At 38.7% G+C, this 17,397-nt stretch overlaps 1 protein-coding gene across 1 annotated transcript; it reads right to left on the bottom strand.

The window, feature by feature from the left end:
* Nucleotides 1-54: 54 nt before the first annotated feature.
* On the bottom strand, nucleotides 55-16,122 carry LOC101159739 (aminopeptidase N). Its single transcript, XM_004069775.4, has 21 exons — nucleotides 15,796-16,122; nucleotides 13,199-13,499; nucleotides 11,399-11,541; nucleotides 11,055-11,191; nucleotides 10,488-10,614; nucleotides 9,172-9,326; nucleotides 8,085-8,198; nucleotides 7,860-8,003; nucleotides 7,571-7,636; nucleotides 6,768-6,833; nucleotides 6,235-6,407; nucleotides 5,962-6,038; nucleotides 5,429-5,562; nucleotides 5,304-5,359; nucleotides 5,000-5,147; nucleotides 4,716-4,807; nucleotides 4,037-4,144; nucleotides 2,580-2,747; nucleotides 2,366-2,506; nucleotides 1,766-1,847; nucleotides 55-833 (listed from the first exon to the last, which is right to left on the bottom strand). The coding sequence occupies exons 1-21, from the start codon at nucleotides 16,091-16,093 to the stop codon at nucleotides 678-680; spliced, it is 2,886 nt and encodes a 961-aa protein (XP_004069823.1). The 5' UTR covers nucleotides 16,094-16,122; the 3' UTR covers nucleotides 55-677.
* Nucleotides 16,123-17,397: the final 1,275 nt, after the last annotated feature.

Raw genomic sequence — 17,397 nt, 5'->3', positions numbered from 1 at the left:
CAATAACCGTCTCAATATTGAGGAAAACATGTCAAATACAAGCTTTCAGACAAACACATTACAACAAAACCTTTATTGTACTTTATCTTAGAGTTAAACTTTTACTATGTTTCAAGCATTGTTTCAAAAGACCAGTGTATTTATTGTACAAAAATGTATGAAACATGATATACAATAGCTGAAAGACATCACTTTAAATATCTTCTCCTTTATGATTACAAGACAAAACAAACAATAATATTAAAAAGATTCGGGTTCAGGCTGCCACAGGTCTAGTGTTTTTTTCAAAACCAAATTGTTTGAATAAATGACGCGTGTTTCTCTATATGCATCATGCAAATCTTTCATAATAATATTATAAAAACAGCGGTCATAACCAGAACAGTGCTAATCAATAAATACTTAATGACTGCTTTCATAATTCATTAAAAAAAATAATGAATTTTTAAGGATAAAAATCAATAAAAGATTTACATTTTTTATATAAATTCTTATTTGATGTTAAATGAGTTTTAAAAATGTTAATTCATAAATGATATTGTTTCTTTTTTTTAAATAAATTACAAAACAAAATGTACAAAGACAATTTGTGTTTAATGTGACAACGTTAAAAAATTTGTTCTAGGATTATAGCAAATCCATATAAATCTAGGAAAAACAAGGAAAAAGGGTTTAATTTAAAATGCAGATGGACTTGTTAACCAGTCAAGAACATTATTCTTGTTTTCTGCGACCCATTTTATGTTTGCTTGGGTTCTTTCCATAGCCTGGTCCACTGCTAGCGTTCCTGAGCCAAACCCAACTCCCGCATTGTCCTCCTTGAACTGCCTCAGCTGAAAGAATGTAAAAAAACAGGCTGTCAGGTCAACGATTTTAAAGGTCGCACAAACAGCTCCTTATGGAGTCAAACTTAAATGAGTCAAGTTTTGTGCAAAAAAAAGGACAAATTAGACCTAAAAAGCAACTTTTGTGTTTGTCATGGCAAAATGGAAACAGATGAAGTTACGGTCAAAGTTCGTCACACTAAACATCACACACTTTTGAGGAAGAGAATAGGCTGAAGTTTGGTCCACTGAAATCCAATTATTTATGAAAGTACAAAACAGTAAAGAATCTTATGCAAGAAGTCAGACAACAACGTAAAGTGAGATAGAGCAGAAGAATGGAAGAAAACAGCCAAGCAGACAAAAACATAAAATCAGAGGAGGAACAGAAGAACACAGGCGTAGAGGAGCGTCACTGTCTGTATCCTGTTCCATTTATAGGCCTGCAGTCCATTCCTTCCTTAACATCATACCAAAACATGTTTGTTCCGGTATAACCGGACGTTTGGCAGAACGTCTGCACTCATGGGACTTCCTGTTCTCCGACGATGTTAGACAGTAACGTCATAATATTTAGAGTTCATTTTCAGGTTTTATACCCTCTGATAAGAACGGGTATCTGGCTCAACAACACCTGAGTGAGCAAAATTGGTTATCTACATTTGACCCAACCCCTAAAGTACAGTCACACTCTGGAGCCATTTGGTTTCCCCCAATCCAACCTTCAAATAATGCACCGTAAGATCAAATCTGCAGTATGGGTATGAGTCAATAATCATGGTCAACAGGGTCATTTTTGGTCATTTACATCTTATCCTAAAGGAACAAATTTGACTAAAATATATACAAAATTTGATTTGTTTTCAACATTTATGACCTAAAGTGAGCATAACAAAAACAAAAGAAAACGAATATCAGAAAAATGTCTAAGTGTGTCTTACCTGCTGAAGTTCAAATTCAGTGGAAAAGCGTTCAGTGACTCCACTAATAAGGTTTGAGAAGGAAAACGAGCCTCCACCATACCTGTGAAAGGAAATAAGGATAGATATTGACATCATCAAAGGCTGTTCACATCCCACAACTGATCTGTTTGTCGTTGCCCTCTGAGAGGCGTGTGTGTTTGTGTGTGTGTGTGTGTGGGTGTGTGTGTGTGTATGTGTGTATATAAAATCATTTATAATCATTTGTTTAAAGTTTTGTGTGTGTGTGTGTGTATGCACATGTAAATCTGTTTATTCAGATTTTTCTTCTCTTCTAACTTTTTCTTATCTCCTCATTGTCAAATGGCTTTGATTCTCTCAATTATTTTTAAGTGCAATACACATTTTTACAAATGATTATTTTTTGCGCAAAATCGATATGTTTATATTTTGTAGATATCTTTTTCTTCACTGATACAGTGACTGCTATTAATCTTATTCTGCATGCGGACAGTGACAACAAAGGCATATCTCATCATATCTATCTTATTTTATATTAAAGCAAGTTAGGGCTTGAGACCTGATTTATATTAAATATACTCTGCTTTGTGTTGTACTCACTCATTAAAGATGTATGACCAGTGAGCCCTTATAAAGTCCCATGCCAGAGACTGACCAATCACATTTCTGGCGATGTAGACGATGGTGGAGGTAGCATCCTGCTTGCGAATCTTTTCAGGGTCCAGAGTGTACTCCAGGTACCTGCAAAGGTAGATGGAGAGTGAGAAGTGTCTAGAGGTGAGGATGGTGTGATGATTCTTTGTGGCGAGCTGACCTGTTCAGGAGCCAGGGTTCTTTGGTGCAGGCCAGTGCAGCTCGAAGTTTATCCGCTTCAATGGCAATAGTTGCTTCTTTAAATTTATTCCAGGCAAAGTCCCACTCATTAGCGCCGCCTGCTGCGATGGCATTACAGTATACAGTGGAGCGCAGGTTGGGGTGGATGCTGGAGAGAGATGACATGATGAAAATTTTAAAATGTAAATTTAACATTTAAATGCCAATCCTGGGTTTGTTCAAGAGGGCATCTCAACTGAAGACTTGGGTGTGGATATAAGGGGCACCTCTTAGTTGTTCTTGGTCTGATGCATTGGGGTCTGGCTGTAGCCAACAAGGTGCTGAATGATCTAGTTTTTGTCTTTGGTGGTGGAGGGTGAAAAAATAACTCAGGTTCTTAGGGTGGGTGGAGTGTTTTAGTGGACTTTAGGTGAGAAGTGTTCTGGTAATTTAACCTGAGGATGTTTAATTAGAAGAGCTCCATTCATCCAAAGATTTTGTCATGTCTTAGTTGTGGATGTGTATGAAGCAATCGTAACTGAGAGGGCCTTCCTCTGATGGAGTGATCTATGATCTGTAAAAATTGGTGGATGCAGAATTGACACACAAGCAATAACAGATCTGATACTAACACATATGCTGGAATGGACTGGCTAAGTGGTTGTGATAGGCTCCAGCAACCCTGCACAGGACAAAAAAGGGAACGAAAGATGATTGGATGAATGGATAGAAGAATGATTGGATGGATGGACAGATGGAAGATTTAGGGAGGGATGGAGGGGTAAACAGATGGATGGATGGAGGGATGAATAGTTGGAGATAGGAATAGATAGACGAACTGATGGATGGATGGATGGATGGATATATGGATGGATGGATGGATGGATGGATGGATGGATGGATGGATGGATGGATGGATGGATGGATGGATGGGTGGGTGGATGGATGGAAGGATGGATGGATGGATGGATGGATGGATGGATGGATGGATGGATGGATGGATGGATGGATGGATGGGTGGATGGATGGATGGAAGGATGGATGGATGGATGGATGGAAGGATGGATGGAGCAAAGGATGAATTAGCAAAAGAATTTAGTGATAGACAAGTGAGCAGGCAGATGGATGAAGGGATGGATGGTCAGCTGGATAACCACATGGAAACAGATGGATGGATCAAAGCATTTCTAACTTTTTTGGATACATATGCCTGATCAGTTGCTTTGGTTTGCACTGGGGCGGCCGTGGTGCAGCGGTAAGGCGGTCGACCCATGATCGTAATATTGGGTGAATGGGTCTGTGACTGTAAAGCGCTTTGTCCTTGTAGGAAGAAAGGCACTATATAAGTATTCGCCATTTACTGTATGTTTTCATTAAAACCGTTTTAATGCAAATGCACCTGCAAGTACAAATGGCAGAGTAACACCCAGCCCTGTTAGTGATTGTGTAAAATTTCACCTGTTGACGTCGGTGGTCATCCAGTTGGAGAACCAAGTCTTGACCAGGTCTGTGCACTCAGTCAAGCCTGTCTTGCATGCCATGCTGATGGCGTTCACTTGGTTGTATCTAGACAATACAGGGAACCATTAATATTGGAAACCAAGGAACTATCAGGTTCAGAGAACCTGCAAACAAGTTTTTAACTCAAACTCAAGGTAGTTTGGAGAATTACTGCAGTGAAATGCTGAAATGAAAACATACACACATGAGTATGGGATTACAGCTGTCATTTAAAGGTAAATGTCTATTTTAGATGTTTTCATTGTAATTAAAACTGAGGTCAAGTTAACTGCATTGACCAGAGAAACCTGGTGGCATGTGAAGCTTTTCTAGAGCAGAATTTGCACTTCTGTTTTGTTAATTTGTCCATATTTTAATGATCCTAAGAATCATACATTGAAAGAGAAGAGGGAGCAGCATCACGTCTGCCATCAGTGACAGAATAGCACTGAAATTCATGCTGCTCAATAACTACTAATAAGTAATAAACACTGCAGGGAAATGGTTGATTTTACTGTCCGACGGTTTTTGCAGGTGTGGATCTTCTTCTTTGGGTTCAACTATTTTTCCAAAATGATGCAATTTAGTTGTCAGAAAGGAAACCAATAAGGCTTTTCAATGTATTGTGTATACTCACTGGTCCAAGTGATCATCTGGAACCTTGATCCAGTTTTCTGTTACCGTCTTGAAGTGTTCAAACAATGGAGTAACCTTTTGGTTCAGGTAAGTCTAAGAAACACAGAGACAGATGTGAATTCACGCAGGTGTATTTATTTATTTTTTGTTTCTTCTCTCAAACCTTTCCTTCTGTACTTTTATTGGAAACAGTGGATTGTATTATGTATATGTGTACGTGAAAATGAATGGGATTTGATTCATGGCCAAGCTTAGTAACTGCAGGTGCTGCAGTGAAAATCTCACCTGCATGGGGCCGTAGACCTCAGTGCGATCAAACATCAGGTAGAAAAAGTTCAGGTTGTTGATGGCCGATTGCCATGGCATGTAGTCCCTCTCCAGGTTCAGGTATTTGGTGGTTTCAAGAGCCTGAACTGTTGGGATGATCTTTGCTCTGAGAAGAACAAATCTTTGCTGTTATCAGTTCAAAATTTTCTTCCTTTTTTTAACATATTTCCTGACGTTTATAGAACTTGGTATCTTCTTAAAAGCCAGTGGACCCAAAGAGAAAAATCATCACAGTGAATGTGGTCAACTAAAAAAGCTGTACCTGGCCAAATTGAAGGAGTCATCCACCAGCTGGGCTCTGTTGATCACTGGGATGGTCTTAAATTAAAGTAAAAATGTCACATAAGGTCAGATCTGAAAGACAGAAAGCGGTCTTCAGCTTCTTACCGTATGGCTGGTGCTGAGAACACCCAGCAGCTTGTTCCAGTTGTTTGAGTCATAGTTGACCCTGTAGTATCCCACTACATTCAGGTTGGCCAGCACCCAGTCGGCACCTGTTGTCTGCATCTCAGCTATGGTGTCTGCAGGAGAATTGTGCAGTTAGTCACCAGCAATAGCAGTTTTAGGCATGAGCAGCATGGGTGGCTGCTTGGGGTGGGGTGGCAGTTAAAAGGGGGCGTGGTCTTAGTGCTTGGAGAGAGGAAAATCTGCGCCGCTATGGTAAGAGTCTTATCCGAGGAGTTATTCAATGTAGAACTGCCAGTGGTTTAACTTTATTTTTTTTTTTAAAAAGGTTATAGAAGGAGACACAAATACTTTTTCTGTTTACATTTTACTTCCTCACTTTAAAATTAAAATGAATTAAAATGTGCATTTTCTTATTTGCTCATACATTTTAAAGGTTGGACTCCACCGAAGACAGATGAATGTGACTTTAGATGCACAAGAGAAAAGCTTTTTTCTTCCACTATGGATTGTACCTGATTTTTTCTGCAGCCACTTGGGGGGCTGAACTACCCCTGTCTTTATCCACCTGATGGGAACAATCCACTCATAGCTGCGGCAGAGAAACATATGAGTCAGTCAGCACATGTAAGGGCTAAATGAACCTTCAGAGGAGCTGATGCTCTCAGAGAAGTTCAGGAAAACAACCTCGTTTCACGAATACATTCTGCTGTTTTGAAGAGTTTCTCCAAAAATGTTTTGTGCAGTTTGAGACAAGTATTGGTGAGCATAATATAAAGCATATATACTTGAAGGGGGATGAAGGAGGGGACACAGAATCTGGATCAAGCAGAAAGTGTTGCTGGGAAATGGTGCCGGTCGTCGTGTCGATGGTGACCACGGGAAAACCCATCTGCAGCACCCAGGTGTTCATGATGGTGTCAATGTTGGTGGGGAGGTCTACTTTATTGTCTTCCGCAGCCTAAGGAAGCAGAAAAAACATCAAACTTGGCTATTAATAATGTAAAGTTATTACAACTTCATTAGTACAGGGATGAACTAAACAAAATGGGAAAAAAACAATTTTCAATTATTGTACACTATGTCTTGTGTTTTATGTATTTTTCTTATTCATTTTCACGACAACTGTGGAAGTGAATTTCTGACTTAAAAACAACAAAATTAGCTAAAATTAGAAAACAGCAGGAAGATTCTTAAAGCTTTCTGAGAAAACAAATTCAACAGGATACTTTTTCTGGCATGGATCAGTAATTGATGACTCTGACTTTGGATTCAAACCTTTAAGAGAGTTCGTTTAAAAGAGAAACAAAGGAGGACGCACAGTTTGCAGATGCTTCCACAGGTCTGTGTAGACGGTGCTTCCAAAAGCAAACTCCTTCAGGTAGGTCTGCCGAACACACAGGAAACAGTACAATCAAAAACCACGTGCAGGAACCAGGACCCAACTGAGCCTAGAAAAGCCTTTTATAGCAAAAAATCGCAAAATACTAATGTGTTCAAGTATAACCAGCATCAGAATTTAACCCATGGGGCCAAACGTGGCTGCAGTTTATATATTTATTTAATTAAATCTATGTATTTATTGGTTTGTTAGTTTGTTTTTAATTAGCTAACAATTTTTAAAATTCAAAATACTTTTTTAAAAGCCCAGAAGAAAATTGTTCCAAGCTCAAGTAAGACTTTGATTTATTGAATTTAAAAGTCTCAGTCACGGGTCTGGACAGCAGAGTAGACATTTTAAATGTCAATAATTATTGAAAGTGAACCTTCGCACCGTCGTAATGTGTGAATGATCTTTTCTGAGAGTTTTAAGAAGTCGTAAAAGAAGTCAGGATGCAGAAGGTGGCTCTCCCTTCAATTGTTTTGTGTCATTAGAGACTCATAAATAAACCTTTTCATTTCATTTTTAAAAACTCTGTTTAAGAAAAGCTGTAAAACAGTTAAAAACATGCTATATAACATGAATATGAGGTGATTTTACTTTTTTCTTTCAGCTTTGTCATTGTCAGGAGAAAAATGTAAACTGTCTAAAACAAAGAAGATTTAGTACAGAAGAAGTTTTACTTATCAATAAAAGCAGTTTTTAAGCCACAGCAGTGTTTTTCAGCAGGTCGGGGTTTTTACCTGAAGCCCTTTGGTGAAAACATCTTCAGTCAGGAAGTCTGACAGCATCCGGAGGACAGAGGCTCCCTGAAAAAACATGTTTCAGTTGATAATTAACACCGAGAGCAGATCCCTTATCTTAAAACACAAATATAAGTGCTGTAAATGCAATATATTTTTATAATGGCATTTTTATCAGCAAGTACTTTCAGATAATTAACAAAACAAAGTAGTTATTCTTGAGCCAAACTGCAGAATTTGGTCTTAGGGTTGTTAATCACTGGTTCTTACTTTGTAGCAGATTTCTCACCTTGCTGTATGTGATGGAATCAAACAGCTCACTGATCTGCTCTGGTTTCTGGATGTCCTCCTCTTTAGAGGACAGAGGGTGAGAAGACGCCAGAGCATCAACGGCAAAAACTCTGTGGACGTCGTTCAGTACTATCAGGTCTGCCTGTCAGGGGAAAGTAGATGTTGAGTTTAGGGCTCCATTGACCCCTGAGGGGACAGAGGCCATGCATGGGCAGAGCCTTACCACATTCCAGCCGGGCTCGGCACGGTTTGCCCCCAAGTACTCAACATATGACGCAAACCCTTCATTCAGCCACAAATCGTTCCACCAGCGCAGCGTGACCAGGTTACCAAACCACTAAAGGAAGAGCAGAGGACACCACTAAAGACAAACATTCAAATGGCTGAAATAGAGAAAAGAAATGGATACCACCCAACAAGGACTAAAGAAGTGGACTTGAGATGTGTAACTTTGCTTAATTGACCTGAACCTCATTTACAGCTTTCCAGGTCCATAACAACACTTCTGAGATTGCGTAAGGACTCCTCTGCACTCCAAGCTCTTTGAGTCAGTCACATAGGTTTTGAAAGAAACACTGTTCGTAGCTGTCTTTAAATAGTGAGAATTCGCAGTAAACTTTTTGCAAAACTCAAACATATAGACCTCAAATTGACTGATGTTTTTATATTTACTACTTAACACTACTACTTAAGACACACTCTTATCATCTGTTGAGGTTTTTAAAATATATATAAAAAAATATATATATATATATATATATATCATTGTCATATATATATCTATATCTATATATATATGATGATTATGCCATTTTTGTCCAGATTTAATAAAACTTATGCTGCAGAACGGTGGTAGTTCATTTGAAGTTTGCCTCTGAGTTGTGGTCGGGACCAGTGCCATGGAGCAACCCCATCTCCCCTTCCCCTCCCTGTTGCTGAGAGCTCTCTGTTCAAGCTAAACTTGTGGTCTGCTCAGCGAAATTTCTGAATTACAAATAAGCTCTTTTTCTAACTGCATTTTGTCATCTGTTCCTGATTCTCAACAATTTAAATAAAGAAATACACATAAATACAATTTTGAGCTTAATCAGCTTTCTGTTTCTCCTCCATGAGGAAAATGCAACAAGGCCATGATATAAAACTCTAAATTTAAACCCCAAAAATATCAAAGACCAACTTTTGATTTGGTTTTAGGAGTAAGTCAAGTTTGTTCACTGAAAGTTCTAAAAGTATTAGATTTTTTGACAGTTGTTTGGAGTTTTTTGGAGGGGGGAATTGGAATTAAGAGACTACCATCTGCCCCAGCTTACCATGTGAGCCAGCTCATGAGCAATGATGGTTGCTATCCTTTCCTTGTTGGAGTTAGAGGAGAATGCTTCGTCGTACAGAAGCGCTGTCTCTCGGTATGTGATCAGACCCCAGTTCTCCATGGCACCAGCATTAAAATCTGGAATAGCTATCTGATCTGCAGTGGAACAGAAATGTTCATTAAGTTTAGATATCTGCAGGTCAGAACACCTTAACAAACCTCCAAAATCAAAGTACAGCATTTCTAAACAGCATTGTCAAATCAGGAGTCACACATTTCAATCTCTGTTTTGAATCCTCCTTGGTTTATCTGTCTTCAAATCACGGGTGGCTGTAAGGCGGTTGACCTCTGATTAGAAGATTGCAGGTTTGATTCCCACCCTTGACACTGAACCCCACCTTGCCTCTGGTGGAAGGTTGGCGCCAGTGTTGGTCAGCGGAGCCGCCAACAGTGTGTGAATGGGACAGTGACTGTAAAGCACTTTGGGACCTTCAAAGAAGGTAGAAAAGTGCGATACATTTACCATATAAATGTTAAAGCACCACTTTGGAAACAAGTAATAAAAAAAGAATTGGAAACATTTAAAAAGAAGAAAAAGTCAATGAAACAGTAAAATTTTGTTTTTTAGAAACAGAGAAAACCTCCAGTTCTTTTTTGTCGAATTTCAAGAAATCTTTAATTAAATGCGTTTAATCCCAAAGTAAAGAACATCACATGGACAGAGTTTATCAGTTTGGGACCGAAGAATCTGAAGGAGAAGCATCAAGAAACACTTTCACATGAGTAGAAGGCATTGAACAGGGGAAGGAGGGTTTTCATTCCCCATAAAGATCAGAGCAAAAGCAAATCTCAAACCAATAAAAGTAAATCATTTAAACGAGTTGACAGTAAAACACGGGTGATGACCGTAAATGTGAGCCGGAAGTGAAGAACGCTGATCTTAAAAACGGAAGAATATCATAAAAACCCACAAACAAAAAGGCATTGGAACAGGAGGAGTTCACATTCTGATAAGAAAAGACCAATGAGTGGAGTCATCGCTCAATCGAAAAATACAAAGACAAATGTCAGTGAAGTTAAATCATTAAAAAATCAAACAAATATACTAATAAAACAACTGGATGTGTTTTGGGGTTTTTGTATTTAGTCAGTCCTGAAACTTTGGTGTACTTCTGCTGATGAGTGCCTCCCTCAATATCGGGTTCCAGAAAATAAGACTCCCATTGGCACAAAGTTGTTTCTGAGGCTAAAGTTGTGGTTCTAGGGTCAGTGTTGCACAGGAATGTAGAGACAAAAATGTCTTTGTGCTTGACTCACCAGACTTAGGCAAGGGGTAGCTGGAGTTGTAGTAACCTTCAAAGAATGTTAAGATGGGACCGGTTATGTTCAGGGCGTAGTCCCCTTGGCCGGCAGCAATGGCGGGCTTGCGAGCAAATATGCGGATCTAAAAATAAAGAAAACACACAATATTGATTTTCCTAGAGCATGTTCAAACGTAGCAGAAGTTTCTTCCCCTCTAAGACTTCCCAATGTTCCTCAAGTCTTTAAAGAAAAGTAAAAGTTTTTCTGTTGAACAGTTTTGTTTTGCCTTGTCATCAGTCAAAAAAGAAAGAATTTCATCGATATTTAGCTTCTGTGCAGATTATGTTAATTTGTCCGTCTATTCTGTCTTTGAGTCCAGTTTTCCACTTGATGAGATGATCAGGCCACATTTGGTTGTTGGACAAATAAAGAAACAATCTGGAGTTTATGTTTAACAATGTAAACAGCCAATTTCCTCCATTCTAATGTAAAAATACTGCTTTAAATTACTTTTATTTCTAACCAGCAAAGAAGACATGTAGACAGGAGCAAACACATGGGATCAACAGACACTTTATTTACCAAAACTCCATTAGCGTTGCTGTGAATGAAGTCATAGTCACAGACAATGAACGCCAACAGATAGGTGGACATCTTCTCAGTTCTCGCAAAAACCGTCTGCTGCACAGTAACCCCATCGGAGGTAACATTGGTTGTACCTGCAAAACAAGAAAATAAACTGGACTAAACAGGACTTTGGATATTATTTCATCTACATTCAGGTTCTATGCAGATGATGTTTATTTGTCTGTTTATTCTGTCTTTGCATCCAGTTGATTGCATTTTTTAAATAAAGTGTGCCATCTTATCTTGTTCTTTAATTTTGTATTTCATATATTATTTGTGACCCCAGCTGTCAAACTGACCGGTTGCTTCACCGTTGGACAGAGCCACAGTGCCAAAGTCGTGCCTCAGCGTGATGTCGAAATAAGCCTTCATGGCCGGCTCATCAAAGCAGGGGAAGGACTTTCTGGCATCGGTTGGCTGCATCTGTGTGGTTGCAATAACTCTGACAGAACAAAACAGTCATGTTAGAGCATTTATGTTTTCAAAAGAGAACTCAGGAATAAAACCTTAAAGGTTAAATAGTTTCCAGAAACCCCTTTTTATGGGACATTTATCTTTTTTTGTTAATTCTGGAACAGTTGTGTTGCAGAAAATCTCAAAGAGAAAAAACAACAGAATGAGAACACATTTGCTTAAGGTTCAATATTGGCAAATTTATCTTTATCATTTATTATACCCAAGAACAAATTGGTTTTAGGACAAAATATGACAAATTTTACAAGGAGTGGGATTGACATCAGGAGAATTCTGAAGACTGTTGTGAGGTACGTTTATCACAAAGGAAATCAGTGACTTGCCCTTGAGTAAAATTGTTAATTAAAACCAAATTTTGGTCAGAAAAATGCAGGTTTAGATCTGTTCCTTATGGTTTTTAGGCACATTGTCTGGAAGGAACTTACACATCTATGGCATCTTCAAAATAACTAAAACCTTCAAAGTTAGATGACAAAATTATTTTACAATTTCATCAATAGAGTGGGAAGCAGCTGGAATGCTTAGTTGGTTGCATGCAGGACGGGCGCCTGGGAAACCAGGGTTTGTTCCCCAGGGGGGCACAATAAGCTCCCTCCAGTGTGGGCCCTGCAGACATGACAATTTATGCTACAGCCCAACTATGGGGGCCGCAGTCTGAGTCTACCTGTGCTGGTCCCAACCGTGGATGAAATATAGGGTCGTGTCAGGAAGGGCATCCAGCATTGAAACTCACCAAATGTGAGAGTCAGTGAAAATTGTTTTGCCAAGGCAACCCCTGACAGGATATGCAGAAAGATGAACATTAACAGAGTTGTAAATGTTCCAAATGGCAATTTGGCACCTCGCTCAGTTAATCAATAATAATAGCTGACTATGTTGTTAATAGAAAGCCAAAGAACACACTTTTAGCTCAAGTCATCTTTGAATCATTTCCAGGTTGATTTTTATGCTTTTCTCTGTCTCTTTTTTCATGGAAGCAACAGATGATACACACAATGTTCCAAATTGTTGCAAGCAGCAACAATTTTTACCCATTCATCTTTTTTTTCCTTTTATTGATTTCTTTTTTTAATTAAAAAAAATGTCAATGAAGATTCTTATTTATCCAGGTGATATCGTTGAAGAGGAATGAAGCCACTTGGAGGAGAGATGAAACATTTTAAGAAATAGGAATTTCAGTCCAGATGCTACGACCCAACTTCCAAATAATAGAGGATAATAATAACTCATTTGAAAAATCTCAGACATGAAAGTATCAAAAGTTACCTGTGGTCCTTGTTGACCCCCTAGAGAAAAGAACTGTCTTGTTTGCCCTGGTTTATTTCATTTAACATGAGCATTTAAAAAAAAATTATCATGAACTGTTATCAGCCCTATGCAAAAACCCCTTTCTGCCCACAGAGGCTTTGAGCATACCTTATTTTTATTATTGCTAAAAAAATTTACAAGATTTGATTCTCAGCACAGATTATGAACAATGTTGGATTATGGGTTATTCCGATACTGGACTAATGGGTTGTTACCATTCAGATATTACGGTTAGGGTTCTTGTTGATACATTCAGGTAATTTTGCACATGCTGCTTCTTTCATCTTAATTTTGTAAGTAGTCAAAAGTTCACGTACTTCTTTTCTGTGCCTTCAAAGTACTCGCTCCTGTAGAAACCTCCCAGGTCATCAGCCAGCTCTCCTGTGAATTTGGTGTAAAGTTGGTACCGCTGGCCTTTCAGCAGTTTACTGTTCAGCCGGAGGACCAAATACTGAGTGACTGTCTGGATCCTGGACTCAGTGATGGAGGGTGCTGTCCCAGCGGGTGAGGTGAGACTGGCCAAGTGACCATTTTCCAGTTTTGTGTAGTTTAGCTTGTTGGAGTGGATGAGAATCAGATCAGTTTCCTCCACGCAATCAAACTCCACAGTGGATTCACCTGAAGCAGAACAAAGATGTGATGATCAGAGTACAGAAGCTCTGCAAATACGACTCTATTCTAACCAAAAGTTCCAAAGTCCTCCAGATGAGACACTGAAACATTTGGGGGAGATGTCTGCTAAGGTTCTCATTCATCCAGGTGTGGTTGTCTAGAAGTTGCGTCATAGAAGCTGGATTAAAAATCATCTTCCTTGAAGAATCATCTGCCAAAATGACTCAAAGAACAAGATTTTAGGTCCAACTGCTGTGACTCAATGTGACGGTGTGGCACTGTCAGACGATGAGGGGGGGCCACACCGTGTTTTATTGTTTGTGCATTTGTGTATTTTATGTTTTAAACATTACTACCTGTGGTGCCAGCTGGACAATAATTGAGAGCAATGCCCAACAGGCGTGGCTTAGAGTTTAAAAGGGAGCACCACAGGTAGTGAAAGGAGGAGTGATGGAGGTGACGCGTGCTGGTGCGGCCCTGCATGAAACAACTTGTGTCCTGAATAAAGACAGAACCTCGTCCCCTTCAAGACATATCTACAGCAAAAACTCAAAAGTTAAAAGGAGGATAAAAAAAAACTCTTGTATTTCGGGAAAATTTTTCTTGGTTTCCATTGTCCATTTTTCTTACCCAATTGGTAGTTGTTTTTTTGTTGTTATATAAAGAAAGTTTTTCAAATTTTATGGATTTTTTTATTTTTTCTAAGGGGCCTGTTTTTGCTGTGTATGCATTAAAGTTGCTGGTTAAAAAGAAACTTAACAGAGAATGAAAAGCATAATGGAGCCTGATTGACCCAACATTCACAGCGCTGAAGCTCAACTCGCCTTGATTCTGGTTCGACAGCCTTGTGTGAAAGCTGCAGCACTAAAAGCCTCAATGTGTGATGCCAGCCTTTAATACAAAAAAAAAGAAAAATCTTCCTGTTTTATGTCACAGAACATCTGTTCAGGTTTTACTGACCCAGAGGTTTTATAAAAAAATGCAAAGTTGCGGCTTAGCTTCTCCACAGGCCAACGTAGGCAGACATTTATGTGAAGATTTGGGTTTATGTTTAATAGCAAGTCACCACCAGTTACAGCACAAAGACTCTGAACCATGAAGGAACCATAACTACTTGTGGATCATTAACCTGCAGAATTTTCACCTCACATTTATGAGGGGATCACCTGATTGTTATCATGTTAGATTGATCTTTGTCATTTTGCACCATCATCATTTTGAAGCAAAAATGTCTTTATTGATATTTTGAGTTTACTGTTTTATTGTTGTAGTTACAGCTGTAAAAATTCCCAAGATAAATATTGGTTATTATGAAATATTGACAGCATAATGCTGTGTCATGGTGACAAAAATTTAATTTATTTTCAAACAACAAAACTGATGGTTTCGGTTTTTTTTTTTTTATATATATTTATTTGTTATTTTTATTACATCAAATCTTATCAAAATACCCTACTTTGCATTTCACTTTTACAAAATATCATACAGGGAAACCTGAATGGAGCAGAAGTTTACTTTTATTTATTCTGGATTTGGATGACCAAACAGCCACTGTACATATTGGTCTTCAAGAATCGACAGCTTTCATGCGGGATGAACATTTAGATTGACTTCTTCAAGGGAGTCGGTGTGTTTGAAGCAAAAAGAAAAAGGGCACACAGTCTGTGAATATATTTTCCTTCTGTAGTCAAGAGTAGACTTTAGTCCTTAGATTTACAATTTATTTGGTTTGTCTAAAATGTTCATTTTTGAGAAAATAATGCTTGTTTTGGTTCAGACTTTATTATTTTTTGAAAAGATTATTTTTAGTTTGCGTTCATAAATCTTTTACTAAAGAACTTTAAGGTGCAAAATTTTGCCAATGTACATCTTTGTTTTCTTTAATCAGAACTTCACAAGTTGGTTTTTGTGTTGAACTCAGCACATCCTCAGCTTTGTTTTCCAAAGTTTTGTTGAAGGAAAGAGTTGATTTGCTTCTCAATAAAATTGAATTGTAAAAAATGGAGAATTTAAAGTTCGTAAAAATGATCAATGGTATTTGTCAGCATTAAGGGGAATAAAATCCTGTTTATTTGCAGAAATGAAAGCATAATCATCAGACAGCTTATTGGCAGGAATGAAGAGTTTCTTGCAGATGTAAGTATTCTCTGCACAAAGAGTTCACCTGTTCTACCTGCCGTCTGAACAGGAGCATCTCAGCTTCTGTCCGGTTTGACATGTTCGCTCTTAAACCTGAAACTCCTTTCAGACGTGGCAGAAAGAGGATCCAGGTTCTGAGCCGGTTTCTCCCCCAGCTTCTTACCAGTGAAGATGTAAAGTCCAGACTCTGGATCTGGTTTCAGCCGAGGCCACAGCATCACATGGTAGTTGTCCGGCACCAAGTTGGTGGGCAGCCGGTACTTGTCCCAGGGCTCGTTGGATGGCGCTTGTGTGGGGGGGGCGTTGGTGGGGCCAGTGGTGCCTGCATCGTTGCTTCCGTTGGTTTTGGAGCGTTCCTGAGAGTAGACCACAGACAAAGCAATGATGGTGGAGAGGGCTGCCGCAGCAACGAAGACCCCCCCAATAGCAGCCCCTTTATTAATGTAGATACCCTTCCCCATGGTGTCCCCCTCCTGCACTGACAGACTGCATGCAGGGTGACCAGTTTATGTAGCTCGGCAGCATCAACTGGTGACACATTAACAGCCAGGTTGTAACCCCCCCCTCCACACACATAAATGCCCTCCCTCCCCACCTATTATATTAAAGCAGGGACTTTGACCAGAATGAATTTCATGACGTTCAAAGATTAATTGTCTTTTATTTTAAGTTATTCAAATATTTTTAGAAACTGCAATGGATTATATTAAATCAATTTTTGACACCATAAAAACTAAAATAAATGCTCTTGTAATGAGATTATCTAATTCCTAAAGGCTAATATAATAAATATAAAATGTGGTTCATGATAAAAAAAAATGTAGTTTATAAGGTTATACCTATGTGAAAGTGTCAGTACAGTTGGAGTGAAGACCATTCTGTTATTATAACAATGAGAATATATTTTTCCATTTATCCTAAATTTGATCCGCTAAGCATAAAATAACTCCCAAAAAGTTATATTCAAATCAAAGTTTGATGAAAATTGCAAGCATTTGAAATAAATAAACTTTTCTATGTAATGTAATTGTATTGATCAAAGTCTCCTGATGTGTTAGGGGCTGCACAAAACAATCACAAAAATGTGTGCACATTCTCTGCAAAAAGCTTAGACTTTCAGGAACAGTAGCATCACCAGTCAAAGCTCAGCCTCCTTCTGGGAAATTCATCTTTAACCCTTGTGCTATCCTAGGCACTTTAACATTGGGAGTTGGGTCATCTAGACCCACTACTAGATAGTGTGCTGAACCTTTTTTCTTCAATGATTTGTGAACCTGACTGGTGTCCATGGATTACATGAAATGTTTCCACCTTTATCCACCTTTGTCATGGTAGGGGGAACACGTCAATGTAAGGGTGGGGTCATCTAAGATAGCACAAGGGTTAAAGCCCAATTCCTAATTTGTTGTCAGTCTACACACGACTGCACCTCCTCAAAACAAAACTCAAGCTTTTCGGTCACACAATCGCTACATTTTAATTGGTCAGTCACAAAATTATAAAATACATACTGTGTCAAGACCAACCAGAAATCAGAAGTACATTTGACCTCTAACCTTCTTAATTAGCCCCATCTTGAGTCGAAGTTTGATATGTTACTCTAAAAAATGTCTAGTTTTGTTATTGTCGCCCAATACAACTGCAACTCCGATTAGCCTACTTAACCCAGAAGTATGTTGCTTAAAGAAGACTTTCAAATCACATTAGATTTTGATTTTGTAGCACCAGTGACATCCTTGCAAATAAAAGGGGGGGGGGGGTCCTA

This window comes from Oryzias latipes, chromosome 6, assembly GCF_002234675.1.
Source record: "Oryzias latipes chromosome 6, ASM223467v1".
Classification (NCBI taxonomy): Eukaryota; Metazoa; Chordata; class Actinopteri; order Beloniformes; family Adrianichthyidae; genus Oryzias; species Oryzias latipes.
This window is presented reverse-complemented; position numbering and strand designations above follow the sequence as displayed.